The sequence below is a fragment of the Monosiga brevicollis genome, genomic scaffold (genome assembly GCF_000002865.3).
Source record: "Monosiga brevicollis MX1 MONBRscaffold_5 genomic scaffold, whole genome shotgun sequence".
NCBI classification, from domain to species: Eukaryota; class Choanoflagellata; order Craspedida; family Salpingoecidae; genus Monosiga; species Monosiga brevicollis.
In genome coordinates this window covers 1,078,226-1,105,126 of record NW_001865042.1, presented here as the reverse complement: position 1 = coordinate 1,105,126, position 26,901 = coordinate 1,078,226, and the positions used below count along the sequence as shown (strand labels likewise).

Below are 26,901 nucleotides of genomic sequence, written 5' to 3'. Positions count from 1 at the left end.
AACAGCAACATAAATTACCACCTCGCCCCTTTCTTTGTTCCCTGACGAACAAACAACCAACAGACGACAACCTTGTTTCTCTCTCTCTGTCTCTCTCTCTGTCTCTCTCTCTCTCTCTCTCTCTCTCTCTGCCTCTCTCTGTCTCTCTCTCTCTCTCTCTCTCTCTCTCTCTCTCTCTTGACACACAACAACAACAACAACAACGACGGCGACGACGACGAGCGGGGGTCACTGGAGCGTGGTACGTGCGGTGGTGTCGGGTTATTAGGTCTGGCCGGGGTGACTGGATGGCCGGGTGTATGCGCTTGTGTTCGGGGAGGGCGTGCTGGCTCGGCCAGGGGGCCCTGGGTAGCCAAGGAGCGTGCAGGGTGTTGCTGAGTGGCGTGACAGCCCTGCCGCAGTGGACACACTTGTGTGTGGTGCGCGAGCGGCCCGAGACATGCTCGACACTGCTTGTTGGTCGTCTCGATCTCCAAGTTACGCGCAATGCCAGGGCACAGCACTCAAGTTCTGATCCACCCACACAAACATATCTACCCTTCATGGCCCCGTGACCGTTGTCTCGCCCCGCTCTTCCTGCATCTTGGGCGCCCGATTATCTTCTTCCGGTTCCAGTTCAGCAGGGCCTCGGTCCGATTTGCCACACGACTGGCCGTTTAGAAAGCGCACCCTGCTTCCCCCCCGCTCCCACCTGTTCAATCCCGCCTTTGACACGAACACAAATACAGACGCATGCACACCGTCGTATCTTTCTTCACGAGCTCTGAGGCCTTAATTTACACCGACCAGCGATTGCTGGCTGACGCATCGTTGTTGCTCTCGGTGACCCATAGTTCGACTGCATAGGTGATGAGCCAGGCAATGATCCCAATCTAGGCACCCCCCCTTGCTGCGGTGCTCCCTGTGCTGCCCCACGCCGTTTGGCTTGGGACGTCAAGCCTTTGGAAGCAGCAAGGCCGCAGACGCACGCCACCCAAAAGGAGAAACGCTCGGCGCCGCTCGCTCGGCCCCCCTGTTCTGGGCCAGGCTTGAAGAATCAGCATCATGGCGACGCCCAAGGCCGATCAGGTCGTCTGTCTCTACGACTTTGCCGGTGATCCAAGCACGTACGATGCCCAGCCAGACCTTAGTCTTGCCGCCCCTCCTTTGCAGCGCATTTCATGAACTGAACATGATTCACTCTGCTTTGTGACTGATCAATCGCATTTGACAGCAATACGCCTCCTCTGGTCAAGCAAGAAATATTGACTGTCTTGTGTCGACATGCCAATGGCTGGCTTGAAGTTACAACATCCTCCAATCTGCACGGCTTTGTGTCGCCAGCCTGGACAGCCCCCATCCCCAGCACCCCTGCCCCGCCCTCCGTCGCTCCTCCTGCTGGTACGAAAACCTGCTTTGACCACCTGAACCTGCAATGACGGTCTGCAATTGTCTGCCCTTTGGAGACCATGCGCGCTGCTATAAGGCGCAACGAAGCCTGCCCCAAACCTCATCGGCCTGTGCTCTCCCGCCCCCGTGCCGCTCAACGCCGACAGCTCCCACCAAGGTCCTGTCTTTGAGTATGGAGGAAGAACCGACGCAACCTGTCCTGCAAACTGATACCGCAGAGGACGCGCCCGATACAGATGAAGAAGAGGCACCACTTGCCACGGAGGATGAAGATGCCGCCATGCGCACTCTCGAGCCGACACCCGAGGGTTCCACTGCTGCCGAATCCATCAACAGTGAAGACGTTGTGCCCCACCAACCTCCTGCCGAGTCGGAGCTAGAACCCGTGGTTGAGCATAACGAAAGTGCTGGTGCCGACGCCGACAGCGATACTGAGAATGAAGAGCCAGGGGAATCCATGTATGACAACATGGGTCCTGTCGCGAGCGATCCCGCTGCAGCGCTTCATTCAGGTCCTGAGCCCGCACCAGCTGCCACTGCTCACGACCAAAGCACCGACGGCGAAGATGAGGACGCTGCTGAGGAGGAGCCCGTTTACTCACCCGAGCCCGCCGCGGCTGACGAAGACGCTATCGGCGATGAAGACGATGCCAATACCAATGACACCAACGATGATCGGGCACTCGAAGCGAAGGACGACCCACACGCCATCGGGGAGACAGGCCTGTCCAACGCAGAGGCGGACGCTGCTGCTGAAGACCTGGCTGCCCGCCTTAGCCAAGGCCAAAGCCAGCCGTCGAGCATGAACAAACGACGCTCCATGCAAGACATAGCCGAATCCCGTGGTAGCGCCCCCCGCCCTGGCCCGCCACCCCCGGCGCGCAAGAGCGTGTTGTTGATGCACCAAGATAGCACCGATTCAGCTGACGCAGAATCCCAGCACCAGCCTCGACCTATTACCTTGTCGCCGGGCAAGACGGCCCCCGTGCCGCGCAGCCGTCCGGCTCCACCGCCAGTGCAGGCCCGCAAGTCGTCCTTGCCCCCCCTGCCTTCGCAGTCTCTGGTATCTTCTCCCACGGTGACGACCCCACCGATTCCCTCTTTGCCTTCATCGCCGGGACCAGCCTCAGCTGCAGCGGGAGCAGACATGGATGCCAAGTCTCCCACCAAGCGTGTGGCGCCACGCCCCAAGCCCCGCCCAAAATCAACAGCCGAAGCTGGCTTTATGAGTCAACTCGAAGCAAAGCTCAGTCTGGCTGGTCCTGCGGGACCCCCACCGCCCGTACGTCCTCTTTTCCCTGCGCCTGTTTTTCTCCTGTGCTGCCTTGACTTTGCTTGTTTACACCTGCCGCCTGACCTCAACTGACCTGGCATTTGCCGTGCTCAGCGCCTGTCGCAGAGCGTTGTATACGAGGCACCACCGCCACCGCCACCGGCAGAGGATGGTTCACCGGTGATGGGTAGGCCGCATCGACCCGCCCCCGCCCCTCCACCAGGCGTCCAGCGTCACGCTCGTAGCAAATCGGGCAATTTTCCCGGAACCCCCGCCGCTCTCCCGAACCACAATAGCCCGTACGTTTAACATCGGTTTGTGATGCCTCTTCCTTCGACACCTCCACCCACGCGCCCACTCACACACCCAAACATTACCGCAACTTGCGGACATTGTAGATCCAGTGCTGGCAACTCGCCGCTTTCGCCGCGCCGGGCGACTGCATCGCGAACCGGCGAGAGCCGCTTGTCCGCAACTCTTCGCTCGGATAACGTGGTCACGGACGAGGATGACCCGGCAAGCCCCGGGCCAGGGGAGGGTTCTGATGGCGCTGACGCAAACAACGATGCGACAGACCCGGTGGGTGCAGAACAAAGTGCCTGTCTCCTTCACAGTTGACCCCTAAAACATTTGTCACGCTGTTCCTTCTGACCTAGCTATCGATTGCTTTGTGTTCATGTTTGTGTATGTATAGCTCAACATGTCCGATCACGTGCACCAATTTGGCTTTCTGGAGCGCAAACCCATTCGTGAGGTTCGTCCTGTTTTGCCCCGCCTCCTCCTTCCCTTGTCCAGAAAGCTGAGACATTGGTGTCCGAGTACAATTCACCTTCTCTTGGGTTCTGGGGAATTCCTCGCATTTACATGAATCAGAATGGTATTCCTAGCAAAGCACGGCGATGGACCAAGTATTACGCGGGTATCAATCAAAACCATCTCGTGTTTTACTATTCGAAAAAGGACTTGGATCGTGGGCGTTCGCCGGCACTGCGCTTTGCTTTGGATACTGCTGAGGTAAGCACAGTACCCTTCCAAGTCCAGGCCATCTCGGATTTGCTTGCTTGTGGCATGAAATGGAAATGATCACAACTTGTGCCTCGTTGAATGTATGTTCCACGTCTCAGGTGCGACTCGAAGACCACGCGCGGCGTGGCGAAGTCATCTCCTTTGGCAACGATCGCGATCGGTTAGTATCCTCTTTTTTTTTTTTTTTTTTTTTTTTTTTTTTTTTTTTTTTTTTTTTTTTTTTTTTTTTCAATTCCCGAGTGACATAGCTCCCATCGCCTGCCAACTGATCATTTGACCCTGATTCCTGGGGAAATTGGATGCAAACAGCATGTTGCTGCAAGCACCTTTAGCAGACCTCGAGGATTGGCTAGTAGCGCTTCTGCCGGCTGACAAGAGCTTGGCGGCACGGCGCGCCGCCGCCAGCCCCAAGGTAGCACGTGACACATTATGGCTGAACTATACACGAGGCAGGGGCTTGGTCTGTGCTTGTGTTGCGCTTGCGTTGCGCTCACACCGTTGGCACGATGTAGGAAACTGTTAAGTCGCGTCTAAATCGTTGGTTGGGCAATCGTGCGCGCAAGCAAGATCTCATGGAGCGCGGCATCTTGCAAGGTGGGTGCATATAATGTCCCAGAAAGCCGGGCACGGCAAGGGTGCTGGAGCTGAGTTGCGGCAGAAGGATACTCAAGGCTCACATCCTTGTTTGATGGATGCACGCGCCCGAATCGACAGAGCCTGTGTTTGGTGGAAGCCTGGCAGCAACAGTTGAGCACGAACATGACATCGCATCATTGCCTGGCATTCCGGAAATTGTTGTCAAGGTTTGTCGTGGGCCGCATCAAGCGCCGAGTGCCTGTGCGCGTAACCAGCTCATCTTGTCAAGTGCTCAAACTTGTGTTTTGTGCTTTTGCAGTGCATCACTCGCATCGACCGCTCACTCACCGAACAAGGCATTTATCGCGTTTCCGGACACTCCTCAGACGTGCAAGCCATGGTGGCGCAAGCCAATAAGGGTGTGTCGTGCCGATCGACCTGGGTTCCCTATCACTGCCGGAGGCAGCCATCGCAACTTTTATTTGAACCTGTTTCCCACAAGAGCTTACCACCCGCCACTGCCACAGATGTTACACTGGCGATGGTTGAGGACTTGAACGACGTTCACGTGGCCACGGGCTTACTCAAGCTTTATTTTCGTGAAATCAGCGAGCCTGCTTTCACTGACCATCTCTACCCCTCATTCATCAAAGCTGGGCGTAAGTTGCGTGGTGTCGAAAGCATAGTAACACGTATTCATCTGCTTTCCTGAATCGTATTTCTTCTGCCTTGTGGCACACGGACACTTGTTTCTTTTTCTTTTTCTGTTGTTCGTTTTGGAGCCTGGACGTTTTGGACGGCGCGTCTATTCGATTGCTTGACTGCATTCCCTTGCTTCTTCTCATGGTTTTAATTTTGTTGCCACCTCGTATTGATGACCCCTCATGTGCAGACACCTCGGGTGAGGAACGATCTAGCCAAATTCAGGCCCTGTGTCAAGAGCTGCCGCGCAGCCACCGCAAAACGCTGGCTTATCTATTCCGGCACTTGCAACGCGTGGCTCAGCACAGCAGCCTGAACAAGATGCAGTACAACAATCTGGGCATCGTTTTTGGGCCCACGCTCTTGCGTGAGTCGGAGCCTAGCTTGGACGCCATTGTCATGGACTCGCCGTACCAGTCCAGTCTTGTGGAGGAGATGATGCAGCACCCAGAGTGGATGGAAGACTAAACGTTTGGCTCTTTTATTGGCAGCCGATAGGCGCAAGCCCATGTTCTTTTTCTGAATTTTGAGTGACTTGTCAAGCAAGGCTCTTGTTCTTGCTCGTTCCTGGCCAAAGCGCTTTGCTTCACCGACCTCTTTGTCATGCATTGCCGTCGGTTCGATTCAATGTGCGGCTTTGTTGGCTCCCATGTCGTGCACTTTGATGAGGAGTTTGATGGTTTTCTTGTTTTGTTTTTTGTATCCACATCCGAGTCGTACTTTCTAGTTTTGGGGTGTGACGATTTGACATTTTGACACCTGTGCCCACTTGTCTTCTTGGGTTTGGCGTTGAGCATTGCCGGCGTCTTTTGTAAAGATTTGTTTTAAAGAATCGTACATAGATCTCCGATGCATCGGTACCGTGTGACCTTGGTGAACACACAGCAACACAGCATGTGTGCACGTCAAAAGGAGGGCCCCGTTTGCGTACCCGAACATACCCGAGCATACCCTCCTTTCATTTGCCGACCCTTGACTGACCAAGCGGGACGGGTTTAAGTTTGAACGAAAGGTACACAATGACTTTATGCAAGGTAGATTGATTGCCATTCAGTTAGGGTGTTCGAGCCTCCGCGCACGAGACTGGCGTGCAACAGTCGCCTCGGCAAAAGGTGAACAGTGTCAAAGTACACTTTCTGCGCAAAAATGGGGCTTGGCGGAAGAAAGGAAAAGGCTAGTAAAATCAGAGCCAAGGCAAGGACGGCGGGCAAGCACATGTTTGACGAAACTCTTGTTGGGCGTGAAGGAAGGCCGGGCGAACTTTGAACCCAGGCCAGCGGGTGAACAAGTCGTGCAGGCTTCAAGCACGGCCTTTAGCTTTCTTGCTTTTACTTTGAGATTTGGTGCTCTTGGACTGGCGCTTGGCCGTGTCTTTGGCATTTTTGGCATCATCGAAGCGCCGCTGGGTGGCCTGAAAGGCCTCCTCTGGTGGCTCATCAACGCTGCCAAGATCAACGCCATACTTGGCTGCAAATGCATTAAAGCTGCCGCTACGTTGGGCCTGGCGTTTCTGAACCAGAGCTGCCAGATCAGTGCCACCACCAACATGTCTGCGTCGGCGAGCACCACTGCTGCTGCCCGCGCGTCGGGGCGATGCCACAGGTTCTTCTGCATCAGCGGTGTCGTCGTGCAGCGTCTCGCGGGCGACCTCGGCCTCGCGAGCCTCGCGCTCGGCCTTGCGCAAGCGCTTGGCACGCTTCTTGGCGGGCTCGTTGACAAAGGTGGGGAAGGCCTCAACCTCCCCGGCTTTGATCCATTGATTGATGGTCGCAGTGAAGCGCTCCTCATCCTCAATCACGGAGCTGAGGGGAACATGCTCGAAGATGCATCCAATGTCCCCTTGACATTGCAGGTAGGCCTTTTTGAGATCACTGGCCTCCTCTTTGGAATGACGATACTTTGATGCAAAGTTGTCGAGGCTCTCACGCGTGATCTGTTCGTCAAGGGATGCGGGACGTGGATTGGGTGAGGGGCTCGCGATGGCTGGAGGGCAGACGTGAGAAAGTCATGGAGCCGGTGCTGTGTGGGCGCTCAACATACCTTGGGATAGAGCTGACGCCAATAAGCCTCCCTAAAGGACGGTTGTGCGTCATGGCGTATGGCGGTGAGTGGTGACAGAAGCTTGGGCAACGCACCATAAGGGCCTTACCAGTCAAAGTCGTCGCCAAAGTCAAGTTGGCCATCATCAATGGCTCCAGTCTCATCGTATAGCTACGTCATATCAGGCATGCAGCACCCAAAAGATGATGGCCAGGGTGCAGATGAGCTTGTTCAGTCGTGAGTTTGGTGTTTCGTCGGTGAAGAGCAAACGAGGTGTGCCTGCCAGGTGCGAGAAGCGGGTCTGACCTTTCGCTTCTCCTCATCACTCAAAACGGCATGAACCCGACTAAGAATTTGGAAGTGAGTGGTGGCTGTCTCGCGTTGAGAAGCATCGGCCTTGTCGGGATGCCATTTGCGCGCCTGCTTGAAGTAGGCTTTCTTGATCTGGTTGCTGGTGCAGGTTTTGGTGAGCTCAAAGACCTCGTAGAGCGAGCTTGCCCCAAAGGCCTGGCGCACATCATCCATGAGCCCCATGGCGGTGGTGTTGTTGGCGGTAAACCAACACACTCAGCTCTGAACTTGAAGATGTCCCTCCTTCCCCTTACGTGCGGCTGCTGATGCGCACTTGCCCGCGACCACCACCACCAAGACGCCCCGCCACCCGCACAAAGCAAGCTCTGTGGTTTCCAGCGACAAAACTGTAACGGTCACTAGTTGCTACCAGGTTGATATCCAAGAACCAAAGTCGGCCTGCCTAATTTCATATCATCTGACATTTCGCTGTATGGCTTTTGTCTGACACATGAGTTGGTACGACTGTGTTCGCGTGTGTGTGTGCGCGCACTTGCCTTCCTCACCCTCGTGCCAAAAGGGCCCAGATCAGCATCGCTCCCGCCCCTTCTTCCTCCGGGGGAGGGTGTCTCCCATGGTGTCCCGTGTTATTCTGCAGATACACCTCAAGGTTTCTTTGCTCGGTGCCGCTTGCGTGCTGTGGGTTGGTCTGCTTGGCTGCTTTGATCAGCAGGTGGTCGGCTTTGATTGAGAGAGTCTGAAAAATCAATTTTCAGAGTTGTCAGAACGAAAGCGGGCTGGATAGGCAAGGGACACGAGCCCCTGGTAACGATCGGCAGCGGGCGCGGGGCGGTTCCGAGCCCACCTAGCTGCCTGTTCATTGGTCCACATTGCTGACCGAGGAGGCTACAGCCAAGTCGGCTGCACCGATCAAACATGGCCACTATGATTGCAGAGGCGTCGCCCTCTGCCCTTTTCGACTGGGCCAAAGGCTTTTGGGAACTGCAGCCCCTGCAAGGGATTGAAGAGCCCAATCTCGTGGACCTTGGCATCTGGACGACCTTCTGGGCTGCCCTCTACGGATGCCTCTGCTTGCTCATGCCCAAGGAATGCCCAGACTGGGTCATTCGCATCCATTCCAACCTACACTGTGCTGTGATCTTGGTGAGGGCATGCTTCTGGTTGGCCAGCGGCGTATGCGATGGGCACTATTGATCTGACTAGCCAATCGTGCCGACGACACCTTGTGTTGGTTTGCTTTTTTTTTTTTGGTTTTTTTTTTCTTGGCGAGACAGTTGCTGGCCGGTAGATGTATCTTTGTGGTGGATGAGCGCCATCCTTTGTCGGCAGCTCGCCTGAATGAGGCCAATACGCCCTTGCAGAACTTGACCATGGTCATTTCTGCCGGCTATTTGTAGGTGCCTGCATCTGATGCTCACTCGTTGCACACACGCCCCTCCCTCCCGGCTTGACTTGGTATACCCGCCTCCCAACGGCTCATGGCGCCAACGTGCTGTGACATCCTCCTGCTCCTCCTCCTCCTCCTCCTCCCTTAGCCTCTTTGACCTCGTGTGGTGCTTGGTGTATATGGGCAAGGACTATACGATGCTGGGCCATCACGTGTCTTCAGCGGTCAGTGTCTCGGCAAGCGCGCACTTCACTTTTCTGTTCTTTTGCGGCTGATGCCCTGAGTGATGACTGCCTGCTATTCTGACCTGATTTGGCTGTTACAGGCGGGCTTGGTGGCAAGCTTGCTTTTGGGCAAGTCTGGCTACGAGGCCGTGGCCGTGCTGGCTGGGGCTGAGATCACCAATCCATTTCTTTCCGTGCGCTGGTTCCTGCGGCATCTCAAAGCCTACGACACTCCTTTTGCTTGTCTCAATGACACAGTTTTTGCTTTGACTTTTGCCTTTGTGCGGTACGTGCATGAACTGGGCGCACCGGGTCCCTTGAGCTTCAGCCTGTTGCGCGCTTGCTTGCTCTAAGTCTCCTCATGTGCGATTCGTGGACATGCCGCTTGTCTTAAAATAACCTCAGAATTGGGTGGGGTAGCGTCATGGCCTACCATTATTTTATCACGGGCATTGACGCACACCTTGTTATGAAGCTGGGTGGGCTCTTTCTCTATTTGCTCAGCGTAGTCTGGTGTGTGCTCATCTTCCAAGTGTATGCGCGACGCTACATCTTAAAGACCGCTCGCCGACGACAGCCGCAACTCAAAGCAGAGTAGTGACCCGAGCGGCTTAGTCTGCTTCGTGCAACGCCCCCGCTTCGATCGACGAGGCCGCTGGTCGGCTCATACCCGTGGATCTTCTGGGCTACCAACCAGCCTGACGCGTGTTGCGGCAGTTATGCTGCTCCATGGCAAGATTTGGATGACTGTGTCTGCCTGAGCGGCAAAACACGCGACATGGCCCGAGGCCACTGGTGCGCTCTCCATTCACTTATTGTACATCTTTGTGCCTGTCACTCGTGTTGGAGAAATTTAAAATCCCAAGGTGCATGAGATTGATCAGACTAGACGCTGCGCCATCAGCTTTCATGCGAACACCTTCCCCACGAGCCAGCCGCTGCACACCCACTCGTTGAGCCATCATCACCCACGACAACCCTTCCGATGGTCCAAGCACAACAACAACAACCCCCTCACCCCCCGAAGGACCTGAAAAACCATGACATTCGTTGTCAGACAAATCGGTCCCCTGTCAGGAATGCCCAACGCCACGTCACTGTGACTCTTTGCTGTTTCGCACTGAATCCCGGCATTTGGCAGCCATTTGGCCGCGGGGTCTGGCGGGTTTTGATGGCTTCAGGGCCCCTATCGGGCAGTTTGATCCACTGGGATCGCGGTGCAGCGACAAGTTCCCTTTGGTATTCTTGACACCTGTCTCATTTTTGCGAGGGGGGGGGCGAGGGGGAACACGCATCCGCCCCTCGCCGGTCGGCGGTTGACGCTTGTCGACGGAAAACTGCAAGATGCCGTACATTCAAAATGGCGTCGTCCATCAAGGCGAGCGCAGCATCTTTCGCCTGAGCATCTTCAGCGAGGTTTTCTGGGGCATCATCAACTTTTTTTACCTGTTCTTGTACGTGCCCATGCTCCCTCTTCGCCCCGATTATAGCCCCAGTCTGCTCCATCCTGCTCATGACCTACCTTGTGCCTTGGTTGGGCAAACGACCTCCCTTTTGCCACCGCACCCCTTTTTGCCTGCATTGGGCACACCACCTTGACGGGGTGACGCGATTCATTTCTGCCCGGCTTGTCGTTTTCGGCAGTCAAACGCTGTTCTTTGTAAGTTCTTCCCAAGATGCTATCGCGGCGTATCGTTTGGTTCTTGCTTTGGGGTGTTGACGCCTCTCACGAGTGCGGTCCCCTTCATTTTCCTCTTTTTTGTGGTTTTTAGCCAAACAAGACGCGCGGCGCTGGTCATGAGGATGACTATCGTCGCCGACCCGGGGATGATAGTTCCAATGGCGGCGGCGGTGGTGGTGGCAGAGGACGGCCCAACAACCGCATTCACGGCTTCCGCCGCAACAATGCACCCGGTGCTCCCCCCATGGGAGGCGGGTGAGGTCGCTAAAGCCTCGGCTCACTGCTGTTAGACGTTCTCGTGTGGAGCACTTGTCCCCTTTCTCTTGGCCCAATGGGTAGAGAGTACAGGTCGATGGGTACCATCCACCAAGAATGTTTGAGCAGCATGCCCCGATGAGCATTAAGAGGACAGGAGGTACCACCATGGGACTGATCTTTGACGGATTCGGTCCATTGGTTCTCCTTCTCGCCCTCTCCATGCGTTTGCCCCCTCCTGGGCTCGTCGTGGGCATGTTGGAGACCGAGGCTTGGCCAGACTGATTTGGCTACTGTTAGGCGCGTTGTGCAGACAATGGACATGCGGTGGCTGTTGATGTTTGGCCGCCCAGCTCTGTAAAAATCAGCCCCGAGCACCAAACACACCCATTGTCGAACTTGCCCCGTCCATTTCAGTATCTTTTGCTCTTCGCTCCTCTGCGATTTCGTGAAAGAACGGAGCCAAGGCTTTGCGTTGAGGCGCAAAGTGGGCTCTGAAGAACGGACGGGAAGTTCGACTGGGAAGTTTCCTTGTGACGCGGATGGGATCAACTCTTTGCAGCTCCCTTGCCGCTGATATTGCTCGCGTGGATCAGCTGGGTTTTCTCCTGAGATGCTTTTTTTCTTTTTTTTTTCTTTTCTTTCAAAGGAACCTCGCTGTGCTGTCTTTTTTGTTGGGTGCTTAGTTTGCCCTTCTTTCCTCTTCCTTGACCTGTTGTGGCTGAGCTGTTGTTCATGCATGTTCTCGGCTCACCCGGTGTTGCACGTCAACGACAAGGAAATCAATTCAGCATGGAGACCGGCCATTGACAGAGAGGATTAACATTTCTCAACAAAGCATTGAAGCAAACTGCATGTTGTTTGCCGAAACATGTATATCAGGGAGAGAGCCTCGAGACTCCCAAGGAGGGACGTCATCTGCTAAAGCCGAGACAGGCACAATGGGGAATGATGGAAACGGGGTGGGCGCTGCCCAAGGATGCTATGACTAACACAAAGGAAAAAGAGGGTTGACTGTGATTAACTCAAAGAGGCTGAGGCCCTTGGAGAGGAGTCACCCTTATTCACGTTAGGCTGAGTGAGGGGACAATTCTGTGGACATATCAAAGACCCAGGCTCTATTGCGTGGATGCATCAACGGCTGCGGGTGGCTGAAGGGTCGTGGCTGCTTGTCGGAGCTGAGTGCCGTATGCTTCAAGCTCCTGCTCTAGCAAATCCTCGACGGTACTCAGGATCTTCGCTTGCAGAGATTGTAGCTCTTTGCTTGTGTTGAGAAACCCCGCATCGCGCTCACGCGCTGCTTCCAACCGGGCCGCCTGCCCGAGGCACGATACAAGTGGAGCATCAAACAGCACACAATCATATAGAGATGAGGCTTGGGTGAGCCGGCCATTGAACGTTGGAGGTAACGTTGCCCCGGGTGCCAGGAAGAGAAGAGAGCAACGCACCCTGGCATTCAAGGCTTTGGTTGTGATGTCGCTGCAGTATGTGTCAAGCTCGCCCACTGCCGCACGTGTGAAGCGCGCACACAGACATGAGAAGGCGACGCACAAGCGAGGCACGATGAAAAGCCCATCTCCCGCCCCCTGTATGTGCAACACGCATCTCTGATGTGCACTCGTGCGAATGCAGGCGTTTCCCCATGTGCGTCTTTCCAAGTTTTCACCAAGGCATTGCTGGCCAGCCCGAGATGGCTGGACATACCTCGCGTGTCAAGATCTTCAAGAGCTGGGCTACATTTTTGCAGGGCTGGGCCCACGTCGGCCACCTTCTGCACGGCCTCAACAATTTGGGCAGCATGGGTGGAGCAGGTGGCCACGGGTCGCTGTAAACATGCAGGCAAATTGCATCGACCCGAGCCGACACATCAAACGGATATGAGTCTTGAATGGTCGCTCCATCATATTTCCGAGGCCGTGCAGTGGCCATCAAACCTCGTGATTTTTCACAAAAAGCTTCTCTTGCTCCTTCAGAGCATGTTGGTGGTTCAAGAGCGCTCGAAAAGCAGCAGAGCTATCTGTGTGGCGCGATGGCGGCAACAAACGCGCGGTGCTTCAGATGAGCATGCCGACCCCTCTCACGATCAGCCAGTGAACGCAGCAGGGAATTGGCAGCCTAATCTCTACGCCGTCGAACCTTTGAGCACCCGACCCGTGAGCAAACGCTCATGGCCTTCCAAAGCCCGAAAGCTGTTGCTCGTTGCCATTTCAACCGCTTCCCCAACTGGTTCCTTGCTCCCTCCTGGTGGATGGTCCACAACAAGCTTGAAACCTTGAGAGCTGGAGGAAGCGAAGAAGGTGTTCAAGTCAAACAACAAAAAAATTATTTCAAAGGTTTTCTTCTGAAAACGGACGTTGTGTTTTTATGTCTCGGATGTTCAATGAAGCTGTGACGTGATGTGCACAGGTCGCGTTACTTTCGCTCTGCATTGGTCACTTGTGGACGTGAGGTGGAGAAGAGAAGACTGGGGATAAAACAGATGGATGATAGCTGAAAATTAGCAAGCATTCAATTTGATGGTAAGCAAGCAGGCACAGTGCTGCTTAATTAAGCACAACAGATACAAACAGCGCACACTTAAAAGCCACCACGCAGACGAAGCACCAGGTGGAGAGTCGACTCCTTCTGGATGTTGTAGTCGCTCAGAGTGCGGCCATCCTCGAGCTGCTTGCCGGCAAAGATCAGGCGCTGTTGATCCGGGGGAATGCCCTCCTTGTCCTGAATCTTGGCCTTGACGTTCTCAATCGAGTCCGAAGGCTCAACCTCAAGGGTAATGGTCTTGCCCGACAGGGTCTTGACGAAGATCTGCATACCACCACGCAGGCGAAGCACCAGGTGGAGAGTCGACTCCTTCTGGATGTTGTAGTCGCTCAGAGTGCGGCCATCCTCGAGCTGCTTGCCGGCAAAGATCAGGCGCTGTTGATCCGGGGGAATGCCCTCCTTGTCCTGGATCTTGGCCTTGACGTTCTCAATCGAGTCCGAAGGCTCAACCTCAAGGGTAATGGTCTTGCCCGTCAGGGTCTTGACGAAGATTTGCATGGCAGCGGTTCAAATATCAAATGCCACTAAAAGGAAACAGCACTCAGTGTACTGCCAATAGAAGATGTAATGTCGCAAACGATGAAAGAAGTTCGCCGAACCAGAAGTGGTAAGAAAATGCCACCGACCGGGAACCGCAAACTACTAATACTGGAGAAGGGGGGGAGGGTGTCAGTGGCGCGGGTGAACAAGGGCCAGTGTCAGCGTTGGGTGTAATGTTAAGGTTACACACAGATAGCGTTGAGGAGGAGGGGGAGCTTTCTCACTAAAATTGGAAGCAGTAAGCTTATGTTGGCTTTGGATTTTTTGTTTTGATATGAGAAGAAATGATGCGATCGGTAACCCACGAAAACCGTTTGCTTCCGCTTTCAGCTTGCTACTCGCCAACCTCAGCCTTACTGATTGGGGCTTGTGCCAAACAAGGCCCAAGCTTATCAAGCTTATCAAGCTTATCAAGCTGATTAGCTCATTGTTAGCTTTGCTTTTGCTTGCAGTCAACCGTTTGAAGGGGACAACGGTTGTTCAAACAGAGCTGGCACATGTAGCTGACGACGTTGGGCAACGGGAGCCTTCTTGAAGGTTCTGGCATTCAGCCAAAGCCACGTCACACACACCTTTTCTTACATGTAGTTGAGTTAAGCGAGTTACGTATCTAGTATTTTGTCTGACAACAGGCTGATCGGCTCCGATGCACACAAAGTGATGGTGATAATGATGATGATGCATTCCAAGCATGACCCTGAGAGCAGCGCGACAGCCCGAGGCTGAAGTTCTGAAATGTGAACCAACTTTGAAGTTACATGTAGTAATACCGACCAATAAGGTCTGCAAGGCATCGGCCCACACACGCGTTCGGTCCCATCACCTCTTGCTGCTCACATCCCCACACACACACACACACACACACACACACACACACACACACATTATGCATGCTTACACACGCACACCGGTCCATTGTCCATTGTCAGCATGTCAGATATTTTCTGTCGCTTGCCGGTGACTGCACATCCTATGGAAGGGAAGGGGGCCATCATCATCATCCGGCGCGCGCGCGCAGACGCACATGCTCTCTGTCTCATCGAGAGGGTACGACTGGTGCTGATGTGGTTTGCCGATGCCAGCCATGACAGTGCCGTGGATCGCGCCCGTTCATCTGGATGGAGGGCGGAGATGTGCATGCCCAGCTCATGCGTGGTCAATCTCTGCCTGCGAATGTCCGACGGCTCCCATCTGTTACCGATGGTGCCCATGTCCAACAATGGTTCGAGGAGTGAGCAGCTATGAATCGTGCCGACTCTTGCCACCGCATCAGACGGTGCACCGCCTCATCAGGCCCTACTGCAGCGGACAGCCTTTGAAGCTACAGCTGGCCGACACCGACGAGCTGTGTGTTGTAAGTGACGCTGCCTTCTTCCCCATGGACATTGCCTGTGCGCACGCCCCGGTTCCAACACGATGCGCCCGCTGGCTCGTCCCCGATGCATTTTCCATCTGGCCAACCTCCAGCCCACCCCTTTTGCAACCCCGGGTCCTCTACCTCTCCCTCCCTCCCTCCCTCCCTCTCCGACAACCCAGCGAGACCGTCCACCGCCAACATGCTGTGCTTTCACCCGTACGTCGCCGGTTCCCTGAAACCACACTTCAAAGATCAAGCCCTCTGGCTCAACTCCTGTCTTGTGTCCTAGGATCGCCTCCCTCTTGGTGTTCACCTCGGCTGTACTGGCCGTGGTCACACTGGTGCCCCACGTTCCATGGTATGTCATCGGACGAATCATCTGTCCCAGAGTCACCGATATGACTGAAGAGAGCTGTGGCCCATCCGCCCCCGACTTTGTTTCGGTCGCTGATTCACCCGCCTCTCCCTGTAATTCCATAGGTTCGAGATTGTGGACAACAACAACCATGACAACGTGCGCTTTGAAGCCAGTCTCTTTGAGATTTGCGATGGCAGCAATAACTGCGAGGTACGTTCAACAGCAAACATGTGGTCATGAATGCCGCCAGTCGCACTGTGCCGTGAGCGTGTATCGCTCATACCACGTTTTCCACTTCGTTCTGGGTCTTGGCCACTTTTGCAGTATCAAGACTTCCCCTTTAATGATGGTGACATCAACCAAGCTGAAGGTCTGCGCATTGCCGCCATCAGTGGCCTTGTCGTGGCCTCACTTTTTGGCGTGGTATGTAAGCCGCCTCCAGCTGGTTCCTGCCTCCTCTCTTGCCGTTGCTGTTGTTGTTCTGACCCGTGAACACGCCTGCCGCTTAGATCTCCAGCATTACATATTTGTGCTGCGTGCCGGGCTGCGGTTCAACCTCCAACATGCTCAACTTTGTTGGCCTGCTGCTGGCCGACATCTCCCTCGCCATCCTCTTTGCCGACTATGACGAGAACCCCGAGGATGTGACCGACCAGTACTTTGCCGCGCCCAACGATGAAGCCGAGCTGGAAACAGGCTTCTACCTCATCATTGCTGGTGCCGTGCTATCATTCTTGGCCATGTGCATCGGCTGCGGCGGCTTTTTCCATCACCGCAAGAACACTGCCGTCTAAAGCAAAGACGTCATGCACTGCGCTGTGCGCGTTGCTGCAGTTTTACTCGATCGAGCAAGGGCCCCTCGTTGCCCTGCTGGCCATGACTGTGCCCATATCCGAGCGGGTTCATAGAACCCGCGTAGTGTCTGGCCCTAAGCCGTTGTACGGCACTTTCTCTGTATACATGAATTTGTTTCAACTGAACAATAGATGACCCAATTGTCCATCTCACCATGATTCAAAACACGCCACAAATGTTTACCGTCTAGCAATATCTGGCACAGGCGTGCACCACTCTACTGCGGGTTCGAGTCCAGCATGGTGCTGTTGCCATTGAATGTATCGCGCCGTTCATCTGCAAAGTTAGAATCAAGGATCACACGCAACACCCCCGTTAATGAAGGGTCCGTAGTCCGACCACCCAAGCAGAACCATGTACACACCTGAAGGTGGGTGCTGTGCCCGTGGGCGAGATGCTGACGTTGACACTGCCCCGGGGGCCGCTGGCGTGGGCGGGGCAAAGAATGCGCGGATGGCTGCCACAATCACCTCGCAAACGTTGGGCTGGCGATGAACACCTGCACCGCTGCCGGCACTGCTGGCAGCGGCTCCATTCTGTCCACGCTCCAGTTTGACGATGAGCTGCGCGCGCATCAGCTCCAGGTCCGCCAGGCTTTTAGCGCCATCTTGTGCAAGAGTAAAGTTGCGCGTCGGATATGTTTGCAGAAAATAAAAGGCCGTATCGGGCAAATACTCTGCAGCCACTCGCTGGTGCAAATCCTGCAATCTTGCGTCCTTGGACAAGGATAGCTACCCAGGGCATGACACGAGCAGTCAGTTCAGCCCGTTTCGCAACAAGAACAGCGGCAACAGGAAAAAAAAAGGCTGGCTTTTCCACACGGGCCGATGCGTCGTTCAAACCTTGTGAGTGGCCCCATCGGGCAATCGGATGGCCACGCGTGCTTCATCCGCCACATTACGGCGTCGCAAGTCGGCCTGTGCTTGGCGTTCGGCCACACGCTGCTGCCGTTCTTCTTCCTTTTGTTGCTTGAATTGTTCATGCTCTGCCTTGCGACGAGCGCGGTCGGCTTCTATTTGTTCGCGCACCTTCTTCAAGCGCTCGGCCTCGCGCTCCTTGTCTTGACGTCGCTCCTTGGCTGCCTCTGCCAATTGACGCTCTTCATGTTCCTGACGCAGCTTGCCCATTTCCTGTGGATCATAGTTTAAGATAAGATAAAGTCAAATTAAAGACAGGTTTTCAAAACCTTGGCCATCTCAAGTCGTGTGTGCTTCCATGTCTCTGGATCCCCTCTGCCACTGCCATCATCGCATCATGAAAAGGTGGCCCACCTTGCCAGCTTCACGACGCGCAAGCTCCTGTTCACGGGCCTGGCGCCGCTCGTCTTCAACGCGCCGTGCTCGGGCAGCTGCAAGCTTCTCCTATTACGAAGCAACAGGTTGAGGGGCAGCGTATGCTCGTACCTGCCTAGATCCGCCAAACCCTCAAGCTTTGGCTGAGCGCCTGTGATTGACACTCCTACAGATACGCCGCATGCAAACTCACCTGGACTGAGGCACCGGTGGCTGGAGCTGAGGCCTCCGGGGCCTTGGCAGGCACAACGCGGCCCGTGACGACATACAAATGCTTGCGCAAAGCTTCACAGGACACGGGTGCTGGTAGCACTGCCACCAACGCACTCTCGCCCGTTGAGACGAAGGAAATGCTTGGCCCAGGCCCGGCACCAGGAACTATGGACACGCAAGCAGGCAGATTGAGCTCAGAGCGCAATGATCGCTCAGCAAACAACCTCAACCGCTCTATGGGTACGTACAGATGGCCAGATATTGAGCAGCACGCTGCTCGCCCATGCGCAGTCGAAGAAAAACAAGCTTTTCTGTGCTGCTCACTGCCTGCTCGATCTGTCATCACCAGCGCCGATCAGGGAAAGGCAAGCGCGACAAGCACGCACAGGTGAGAGCTGAGTTGGCGGGATTCACCCTCGTAGAGAAAACAAGCTCCACAACAACATCCAGTCTTGAACAAGGTGTGTGAGAGGAGAGCAACTTACATGAGGATCGCTCCAGTGCTGTGCCAGTTCCTGGCTGGCGGGAGAGTCATCTGCCGAACCGCCGCGTCAGTGGCAAAAAGTGAGCTGATGCCTTGTAACATTGCGTGCCAGCAGGTCATCAACACGCGCGCGCGCATGGGGCACAAGCACCAAGAACCAACCCTCCAGGAACACTGCAAGGACGGCCTGCTTCTCCTTGGCCGCCTGAACCGCAGGCGCCACATCGCTCTGCCACTCCATCGTCACAGAAGAGAGAGAGAGAGAGAGAGAGAGAGAGAGAGAGAGAGAGAGAGAGAGAGAACGAGACGGAGCAAGAACGAGAGAGAGAGAGATAAATTGGCGCTGAATCTCATACTTCAGAAAAGAGGGTGATTCTGATATTAACAGTTCTCTTGTCTCTCTCTCTCTTTGTGCTACCAAATGGTAGCTGGCTTGTATTGTTGACAACAATAGTTGACACCATTTTCTCTCTCTGCTTTCTTATCTCGAACAACAACAACAAAGAATCGAGAGAGAGGAGAAGAGCGAGAAATCGATTTTCCCGCCCCTGCGACTCGCTGGCCGGCTGGTGTGTACTCGACCGCTGCCACTGTCCTTCTTGTTCTGGTTTGGGTATGATACTAGGGAACGGTTTACCCTGACACATTTGCACACGCCAGTCATCTTGCCACTCACTTACTCTCTCTCTCTCTCTCTTCTTCTTCTCCTTTGCTCCACAGTCGTCGCTTACGCAGCAGCCCGCTTTTTCACCTCGGGGGCAGCTCCCCGGGCTCCTCAGCACCCCTCTTCAGTGTCCCACAACCAACCACAATCTGGCCTCCTGAATTCAAGGTTAACCGTTGGTATGGTGAGTCTAACGCTCCTGAGGAGAGGACGCTTGTCTGTGCTGGTTATCGGAAGGCCACACACCCCAGCCGTCATGCCAACTTCGACGCGAACAATCACACACACACACACACACACACACACACGCCTCACTGGCAAACCATGGCAATCGCCCTGCTGTCCCTTCTCGATTATTTCTCAATGCCCCCATACACCCATGTGCAGATTCATTTTGTTCTGATGTTCAGCCGCCAAGGCAAGCTGCGCCTCCAAAAGTGGTATGAAGCCGCACGTCAGGTATGACTCAGGCCAGCGCGATCCCATCTCTATCCACAACGAGCGAGGTGCCCTGGTGCTTGGTTCTCTTCACATCGTTCCTCATCCATATGTTGATTGCTCGAGCAGAAAGAGCGCAAAAAATCAACGCGCGAGCTGATCACCATGATCCTGGCCCGCAAACCCAAAATGTGTAATCTGATCGAGTGGAAGAATGTCAAGGTCATCTACAAACGGTCCGTCACCTGCCAGCGCCCAATCGTTTTGACCCTTCCGATGCCCGCCTGGGCCAACGAACCTTGCTCACGCCCTCGCCTCTTGCTGCTACTACAGCTATGCCAGTCTCTACTTTGCCTTTGCCGTGTCTCCAGATGACAACGAGCTCATCACCTTGGAAATCATTCATCGCTACGTAGAGCTTCTCGACAAGTATTTCGGCAGCGTAGGTGGCCCCTTGATTCGACCCCTCAATTTCAATCCACCTGCCTCCAATCCCGAGACACGCTTGCCTGTAGCCTCGACTGCAATCACGATAACGTTGCCCCTCGCCCCCCCCTTGGCAGGTGTGTGAGCTTGATATCATCTTTAACTACGAGAAAGCCTACTACATGCTGGACGAGCTCCTGATCGGTGGGGAGATGCAAGAGACCAGCAAAAAGCATATTCTCAAGGCCATCACGGCTCAAGACCTCTTACAAGAAGTACGGCCTTCCTACCTCTTCCTTTCCCGGGCCTCGCAAACCAGCAACTGCGCCTGCCTGCCTCGCATCTCACCCTCGTCCAACGTCGTCGCCCCTTGTCGCAATAGGAGACGGAGAGTGCCAAGGTCTCCATGGAAGAAATCCTCAATCTGGCGCCCTAGATTCGCTGACACATTTGTGTTCCTTGCTGTTGCGTGTTGTTCCTCTCATGTTCTTTGTGCTGTCCCTTCTCCAAGTTTTGCCCAACAATCTAACGTGGCCGCACGTCGTTAATCTTTGGTAAAGTCGCAACCTGCTAGCCTGGCCCACCTGCAACACAGCCAAAAGACGCATGCCGTGACTCTGGTAAAGCTGAGGGGACGACGCGCATTCAAATTTGCAATTAGCCACGAGCGCCAGTCGTTCAGCTTATAACAACAAGGCTTCGTGTACGAGACATGCCAGCAGGTAAAGAGAGAAAGGAATGATGTCGACAAGACAGCGCAGAGAACAACGAAAAAGGAATAAATTGACATGTGAAACAGAAAATTCAACAAGCATTGGCCGACATGGCTGCAATCACGAACCGCAAAGCCCTATGGTGGGCGAGCGTGATCGCAACACTGCTCAGTACCAGATTGAAATCATGAATCAAAAAGGGGTCGCTGAAGAACAAAGCAGAAAAAAAAACCAAATGCAAACAAGCAAGTCACCCTTGTCTATCCTGAATGAAACGAAAGAGCGAGAAAAAACCGCACAAAGACAAACCCCCGACACAAACGGGTTAAAACAGGCCAGGCCGCTCACGGGCGAAAAGAGGAAGGACAGGCATACATTTAAGGAAAAGAAACGACTACTAATTTTGACCCTGGGATGGGTCAAGAAGAAAAAAAAATGGAAACCAGGCCGGAAAGGGTAAAAGCAGCGGTGCGTAACATGACAACATTCGCTTGAAACAACACGCCAAAGGTCGTCAGCAGCAAGGACATGTTGCATGATAGGTACTGCCAACCTGCCCGATGGGCCTCGGCGTGGCCGAAATCATCCAGCAATCAGGGCCAACACGCAACTCGGGTAAACGCCAGCCGATTGGCGCGCTCAACGACACCAGGAATGGCGACGGAGCGCACGCATTAATCAAGAGTAAACTTTTGGGCCTTGGGCTTGCTAGCTCCACCCTTTTTCTTCTTGTTCTTGGGATTCCTGTTCTTGCCGGCAGCTGCGGCACCGTAAGCTTTGGCGTGCACCGACGGGCGAGCAAACTTGCTGATGCCACCCACTCCAAAGGAGCGCTGCAATCGCGTAGCAAGACCAGGATAGACGCGATCCTGAAACTTCTCAATCGCATCTTCCAGATAGTCAACCCGCAGGTTGCCTAAAAAAAGAAAAGCACGCAAGCGGGGCAATTGTGGACCGAGTGAGAAAAGAGAAGGAGACTAGCACGTGTGACTCCATTTTACAAGGATGCAAGCTTGGAGCGTCAATGGGCGTGTGAACAGGCCACATGATAAAGAGAAGGAGAGGAGAAACGATCAAAAGATAAAGAGAAGGAGAGGAGAAGTATCAAAGAGGGGTATGAAAGCAGAACGGGGGCAAAAACTTACGGTCATTGAGGGTGAAGGGACGTCCCTTGGCTCGCATCAGAAGATGGTGGTAAAACACGCCTTCTGCGCTATAGGACAGGGCATAGACGATCTGGTTGTCCTTTTGCGACTTGAGACGAACCACAAAGTGGCCATCGTCACCCATCTTGCGCAACTCATCCTCTGTTTGCTCGCGAGACAGCTTGCCACGAATGTAGGATGGTGGCTTGTCGGGTGTGCGCAGGTATTCCTCGGGCAGGAGGGGAGAATTGTTGGCGGGCGCGCCGCGGGGAGTAAATTCTTCGTAATTCTGCTTGGGCTTCTTGTCGCTACCCTCGGCATTGGAATTGCCAATGCCGAGGTTGAGGTCGTGATCCAGAAGCAAGGGGTCACCCAGCTTGTCACCATCAGCTGAGAGCGGGTTGCTGCCAAAGTACTCGACCAATTCGGCGAGGGTTGGGAAATCTTCCGAGCTGCCCACCACCTTGTAGCCACCGGCTGGCGAGAGCGAGATCTTGTAGTGGCGCGAGCGTTTATTGTACTTGAACGAGAGGCCATAACCGTTGGCACGCTCCGACACGCGCACCAGGAAAGTACCAGGATCCTCGTCGCGCAAGAAATTTTCTGCATCGGCACGCGAGATGAGTCCGTGGAACCAGGGGTAGATTTGGCCCTTGTCGTTCTGGTGAACGTTGCGGCGGTGTTCGAACTTGGACCACCACTTGAGAGCCGCCTGCTGGTGCTTGGCCAACTCGACCTGGGCCTTCTTGGCGTTCTTCTGGTTGGCCTTGGCGTCCGTCGTGACGGCAGCCTTGGCCTCCTTGTTCATGGCCTTCTTGGCCTTGGCCTCCTCCTTGGCCGTCATCTTCTGCACGATGCCCAGATCCTCGGGGCCACGACGTGTTTCCTCGTCAATAAGGTTGTTCTGGGCAGTAAACGTGTTCTCGCCACCCACGCGCACGGCACGGAAGAAGTCGTCTGTTGCCGCCAAACGCTTGCGATACTCCATGACAATGGGGTAGAAGCGCAGTTGCGCAAGGTAGCGTCGAGTCCATGCCTGGATGCGCACTGCGGCCGCGTCCATGGGCCGGTAAAAGTTGTCCAGGATATCCTGGTGCCAGTACTTGAGGAAGACTTTGGTCTTGGCCACGATCCATTTATCCAAATGCGCCGTTTTGCCGGTGAGCTTGTTGGCAGCGGCCACCTCGCGTTGCTTTTCCTCTGCCTTTTGCAGAATACGAGTGCAGTTGGCGGACGTGTAGTCCATCGGCTTGGTAAAGTCGAAAACAGCACCACGATACGTGTCAATGAATTGCTTGAAGGAGGGGCGGTTCGGGTAACCGTCTTTGCGAATCTCAATCGTCTGCAGCATACCGGTGTACTTGAGCTGCTTCATGACCATGGCCGATTCTGCACACAACCATTGGCAACAAACAAAGATGCAAGCGGTGTAAGCAAACCCAGCAAGGAAGGACAAAGCGTTGTGCGTTGGCCAGGGTGCATAGCAGGCCATCCCAGTCGGCAGGGGCGAGAGCAGAACAAAACAAGCGAGCGTCAGGACACGAACCGAAGCGACCAGGGGCCTTGGCCAGATTGGGCTTGATGCAGCGGACAAAGTGGGGCTTGCAACGGTTCATCCGCTCCATCAGCTTCTCGAGGGAGATGCGGAAGCCCGTGCTGACGGTGTTGATGCCCTTTTTGGGTCCCTGCTTGCCCTTGCCCTTGCCCTTTTTGGACTTGGCACCGTCAATGTCACCACCAGCTGCGTCGCCGCGAGTGCGCTTGACAAAGTCGGGCTTGAAGAGAAGTTGCGCCAGGGGGTTGGAGGCGTCGGTCATGCTTTCGGACATGCGGTTGGGCAGGGGGTCCTTGTTCTTATCGAGGAGACCTGTGCCTTGGTAGGTGATGGGACCGGCGTAGTGCTGAATGGCAAAGGCGTAGCCGCCCTTGTTCATTTCAAAGGGGGTGTGACGTTCCATCTGTTGCTCCAGCTTGGTCATGAGCGTTTTGTCTGTGGCAGAGGGAAAGTTGGTCTCCTCATCAAGCACGGCAAAGAGGCCGTCGGGGCGATCAAAAAAGAGGTTGAGAATCTCGCCGTTGTCGGTGAAGAGAACCGATGCTCCATCGATGCCTTCGGCCGCATACTCCTCGAGCTCAGACGCGAAGATATGCGTGTTGAAGAACTTGTGAAGGGACTCGTTGGCCAGATTGATGCAGATCTGATCAAAACCGTTGTTCTTAAAGTCCTCAAAACCGAAAATATCAAGGATACCAATGGTGTAGGTATCCTCGAGGCGGGCTTCGGCAGGGCAAAGCATCATGTCGATTTTGGTGACGAGCCACTCGAACATGCGGTCATACACCGCCTTGCTCACGGCGTCGCGAGACTCGGAGCTCTTTTGGACATTGAGGGGCTTGTAGATTGTTTCACTACCGAGGACGAGCTTGTTGGTCATGAAGCCGACACGCAGCTTTTCGGCAGAGACGCCGAGCAGCTCGGCGGCGTGGTTCAAAGGCTTGGGGTCTACAATTTCGGCGTCTTCGCCATTTCCTCCCTCCTTGAATTCAAGCTGACCGAGGAGCAGGATGGCGGCAATAATCTTGTTGACGCACTCGAGATCGTCGGTGGTGAAACCGATACCAGGGAAGGCATCCTGGACTTCCTTCCATTCCTGGGCCAGCCGGGCCTTGTCCTCGTCCCGCGAGGCCAAGTAGCGGAAGTTGTCGTAGCCGTCGAGGTGGTAGCGGCCAAGGTTGTTGCTGGTGCCTTCAAGAAGAAGCTCAAAGATGTGGAAGTTGCGTTCGCCGGTCCCCTGGCTCACAACGCGGGCCTTCTCAAGGAGATAATGTGACATGGAGGCACCAAAGACCTGACCCAAGTTGTTAAACTTGAGCTCCACAAACTTGCCGAAGCGTGAAGAGTTGTCGTTCATGACGGTCTGGGCATTGCCAAAGGCTTCAAGAACCGGGTTGCACGCCATAATCTTGGCTTCGATGGGGTGACGCTTGCGTTCACCACCATCGTCCTCGTCGCCGGCACCGGCACCGACGCCACGGCTGCTGACCTCCATGATTTGGCGAATGAAGTGCTTGGTGGACTCGGTCTTGCCAGCACCCGACTCGCCGGAGATGACTGCCACCTGAGGCGTAGCATTGCGAGACATCTGATTGTAGGCAGCATCGGCAATGGCGTAGAGATGGGGTGGCTGTGCTGAGCGCTGCAGCATGTTCATGTACTTGCGCTGCACGGCCGGGGTATAGAGGGGCAACATGCGGTACGGGTTGACGGCCACGAGGATGTCACCCACATACGTCTAACGAATGCACCAAACATGGGCGAGGAGATCAGATTGTGAGGCCGAGTGGCATTGGCGGGCGAGCGCCGGGGTTGAGGTGGGCCGGGGGTTGCTTACGTAGATCATATCTGCACCATAGCGAGCCTCGAGGGCATTGCTAAGACGGGTTTCGTCCAGGCTCTCGGACGAGGCCAGATCGTGTGTTTGCTCAAAGCCAGACATGACGGTGGTGTCGTACAAACGGTGGACGGGGAGAGAGGGCTTGTGGTACTATCCGCCTCCCCGGGCGAGACCTTTCAGCCAACAGTGCCGCTCGTTTGCTCGGGGCACTTTTGCTCGGGGCACTCGGCTGTGCACCTGAGATACTTGGCTACTAAAACCACAAAAATACGAAAAAAAAGGGAGGAGGAGGGGGCCGATGAGTAAGTGATGTAACTGGTAGGCTCATTAGGTGAAAGGACAAAAAAAAAAGCCACTACCACCACCACCACCAAGATCCAGACGAGAAGGGGGCGGACTACATGAACAAGCAGCACCAAACAAGCATGCCCGCTTTGCAACTGGCTGTACATGGGTGTGGGCACGCATATGTTGTTGTTGTTGTTTGTTTTTCGAGTGGCTTTGAAGGTGCTTGGGCCGGTGCACAACTCTTGCTCAGCGCGCAGGCTGAGCGGAGAACAGAAAAGGGGTGAATGGATGGATAATCGGGCGAGAGCCAAGGAGAGGCGGCGCAATGAGAAATGAGCTAGGCTGTGCCTTGTTGAAGCAATGTCAGGCGGATGGATGATGGGACCGAGCGAGGGGCGGATGAAGCAGATGGCAACCAAGAAGCCGGGATCGTTGACGGAAAAGGGGGGAAGGAGGCGGGAGAGGGCTATCTGCGTCTGATTCTGTGCATGCATTCCAATGTGTGCGCCCGGACCAACAAGCTGCTGGCAACATGAAGACGACCACCACCGAACCAAAGAAGAGCCTCAAACAAGCCGGCACAGCGGCCGCCGGGAGCAAAGACCCAGGAGCTGAGCAGAGAGGGAGCCGGCGGAGAGCCGCACACACCTGGTGTTGAAGACAAAAATCAAAATCCCACTTTTGCGCGTCGTCACTTGATGGTCAGAGCCGGGCAGAGGGGGAGTGAGAATGAGGCAGGGAGGCAGAGATGGCGTGTGTGGGATCCACCCGGGATACGGAGATATGGAGCCAAATGCAGAGAGAGGGCTGGTAGAGCGACGGAGACAAGAGAGGCAGAGAAGAAGAAAAGTGGGCGGATATGTGTGGTGTTCTTTTGTGTACACCCATCAATAGAGCAAAGTCAACTGCGGTTACCAAATGTAAGCGGGTGGACCAGACCAGGCAGGAATCAAGGCTTGCAAGCCGGCATAGCATCACAAAGGCAGTTGCTGAGAGGCAAAGCCGCTACTGCTACTCCTGCTTGACTGCATGACGACTGGTTGGCTGCTTGACTGCGTTAGACACGCTCTGACAACGTGATGTACCTCTCCCGGTACAACACACGTTCTCACCACCTGTTCCATGCTGATATTTCTTTTATATTTTGGTGGGGTATAATCAAAAATGACTCTGTACGTGTACGCTGGTGTTGACGTGTACGGTCTTGCGCCATCCCAAGCACCCCACACCCACACACGGATTTAAGCTGGCTTCCCCCTTGCCGCACCCACACCAGCCCCTCCAGCAAAACACCAAACAAAAACCCACATGCAAGAGAGAGAGAGAG

General features: G+C 54.8%; 10 protein-coding genes across 10 annotated transcripts; 5 read left to right on the top strand and 5 right to left on the bottom strand.

Annotated features, from left to right (window-relative positions):
• Positions 1-3,355: 3,355 nt before the first annotated feature.
• On the top strand, positions 3,356-4,833 carry MONBRDRAFT_36399 (uncharacterized protein; the record flags this gene model as incomplete). Its single annotated transcript, XM_001744307.1, has 8 exons — positions 3,356-3,416; positions 3,536-3,676; positions 3,787-3,848; positions 3,998-4,100; positions 4,201-4,282; positions 4,403-4,491; positions 4,584-4,683; positions 4,792-4,833. Coding segments are annotated over exons 1-8 (672 nt in total), but the record flags the coding sequence as incomplete, so codon positions are not given.
• Positions 4,821-5,356, top strand: MONBRDRAFT_3215 (uncharacterized protein; the record flags this gene model as incomplete). Its single annotated transcript, XM_001744306.1, has 2 exons — positions 4,821-4,923; positions 5,157-5,356. Coding segments are annotated over 2 exons (303 nt in total), but the record flags the coding sequence as incomplete, so codon positions are not given.
• Positions 5,357-6,641: 1,285 nt separating this feature from the next.
• On the bottom strand, positions 6,642-7,540 carry MONBRDRAFT_2825 (uncharacterized protein; the record flags this gene model as incomplete). The annotated part of the gene is made up of 4 exons (XM_001744117.1): positions 6,642-6,899; positions 7,007-7,037; positions 7,116-7,177; positions 7,313-7,540. Coding segments are annotated over 4 exons (579 nt in total), but the record flags the coding sequence as incomplete, so codon positions are not given.
• A 693-nt stretch (positions 7,541-8,233) lies between these two features.
• Positions 8,234-9,527, top strand: MONBRDRAFT_23965 (uncharacterized protein; the record flags this gene model as incomplete). The annotated part of the gene is made up of 5 exons (XM_001744305.1): positions 8,234-8,461; positions 8,593-8,711; positions 8,854-8,929; positions 9,031-9,215; positions 9,350-9,527. The coding sequence occupies 5 exons, from the start codon at positions 8,234-8,236 to the stop codon at positions 9,525-9,527; spliced, it is 786 nt and encodes a 261-aa protein (XP_001744357.1).
• Positions 9,528-11,633: 2,106 nt separating this feature from the next.
• On the bottom strand, positions 11,634-13,163 carry MONBRDRAFT_31725 (uncharacterized protein). Its single transcript, XM_001744116.1, has 5 exons — positions 13,002-13,163; positions 12,800-12,882; positions 12,570-12,690; positions 12,314-12,369; positions 11,634-12,181 (listed from the first exon to the last, which is right to left on the bottom strand). The coding sequence occupies exons 1-5, from the start codon at positions 13,069-13,071 to the stop codon at positions 11,984-11,986; spliced, it is 528 nt and encodes a 175-aa protein (XP_001744168.1). The 5' UTR covers positions 13,072-13,163; the 3' UTR covers positions 11,634-11,983.
• A 279-nt stretch (positions 13,164-13,442) lies between these two features.
• On the bottom strand, positions 13,443-13,904 carry MONBRDRAFT_15807 (uncharacterized protein; the record flags this gene model as incomplete). The annotated part of the gene is made up of 1 exon (XM_001744115.1): positions 13,443-13,904. The coding sequence occupies one exon, from the start codon at positions 13,902-13,904 to the stop codon at positions 13,443-13,445; it is 462 nt and encodes a 153-aa protein (XP_001744167.1).
• A 1,261-nt stretch (positions 13,905-15,165) lies between these two features.
• Positions 15,166-16,455, top strand: MONBRDRAFT_23961 (uncharacterized protein; the record flags this gene model as incomplete). Its single annotated transcript, XM_001744304.1, has 6 exons — positions 15,166-15,337; positions 15,414-15,519; positions 15,593-15,661; positions 15,784-15,871; positions 15,986-16,084; positions 16,171-16,455. 6 exons carry the CDS (start codon positions 15,166-15,168, stop codon positions 16,453-16,455), a joined length of 819 nt encoding a protein of 272 aa, XP_001744356.1.
• Positions 16,456-16,806: 351 nt separating this feature from the next.
• On the bottom strand, positions 16,807-18,746 carry MONBRDRAFT_36394 (uncharacterized protein; the record flags this gene model as incomplete). Its single annotated transcript, XM_001744114.1, has 5 exons — positions 16,807-17,247; positions 17,359-17,646; positions 17,788-17,877; positions 18,002-18,186; positions 18,668-18,746. 5 exons carry the CDS (start codon positions 18,744-18,746, stop codon positions 16,807-16,809), a joined length of 1,083 nt encoding a protein of 360 aa, XP_001744166.1.
• A 242-nt stretch (positions 18,747-18,988) lies between these two features.
• Positions 18,989-20,572, top strand: MONBRDRAFT_18290 (uncharacterized protein). The gene is made up of 7 exons (XM_001744303.1): positions 18,989-19,118; positions 19,226-19,353; positions 19,557-19,628; positions 19,737-19,843; positions 19,941-20,049; positions 20,171-20,308; positions 20,416-20,572. The coding sequence occupies exons 2-7, from the start codon at positions 19,351-19,353 to the stop codon at positions 20,467-20,469; spliced, it is 483 nt and encodes a 160-aa protein (XP_001744355.1). The 5' UTR covers positions 18,989-19,118; positions 19,226-19,350; the 3' UTR covers positions 20,470-20,572.
• Positions 20,573-22,891: 2,319 nt separating this feature from the next.
• MONBRDRAFT_20283 (uncharacterized protein) lies at positions 22,892-25,523 on the bottom strand (the record flags this gene model as incomplete). The annotated part of the gene is made up of 4 exons (XM_001744113.1): positions 25,284-25,523; positions 24,921-25,184; positions 23,438-24,875; positions 22,892-23,280 (listed from the first exon to the last, which is right to left on the bottom strand). Coding segments are annotated over exons 1-4 (2,196 nt in total), but the record flags the coding sequence as incomplete, so codon positions are not given.
• Between the last annotated feature and the right edge of the window lie 1,378 nt (positions 25,524-26,901).

Coding starts and splice junctions, on each gene's coding strand:
- MONBRDRAFT_31725 (XM_001744116.1), bottom strand. CDS start 13,071: ATGGCAACGAGCAACAGCTTTCGGGCTTTGGAAGGCCATGAGCGTTTG. Junction 12,370..12,569: donor TGAAGATCTTGACACGCGAG/GTATGTCCAGCC, acceptor CACGTGCGGCAG/TGGGCGAGCTTGACACATAC. Junction 12,182..12,313: donor CCAAAGCCTTGAATGCCAGG/GTGCGTTGCTCT, acceptor TGCCTCGGGCAG/GCGGCCCGGTTGGAAGCAGC.
- MONBRDRAFT_18290 (XM_001744303.1), top strand. Junction 20,050..20,170: donor TCGACAAGTATTTCGGCAGC/GTAGGTGGCCCC, acceptor CCCCCTTGGCAG/GTGTGTGAGCTTGATATCAT. Junction 20,309..20,415: donor CTCAAGACCTCTTACAAGAA/GTACGGCCTTCC, acceptor TTGTCGCAATAG/GAGACGGAGAGTGCCAAGGT.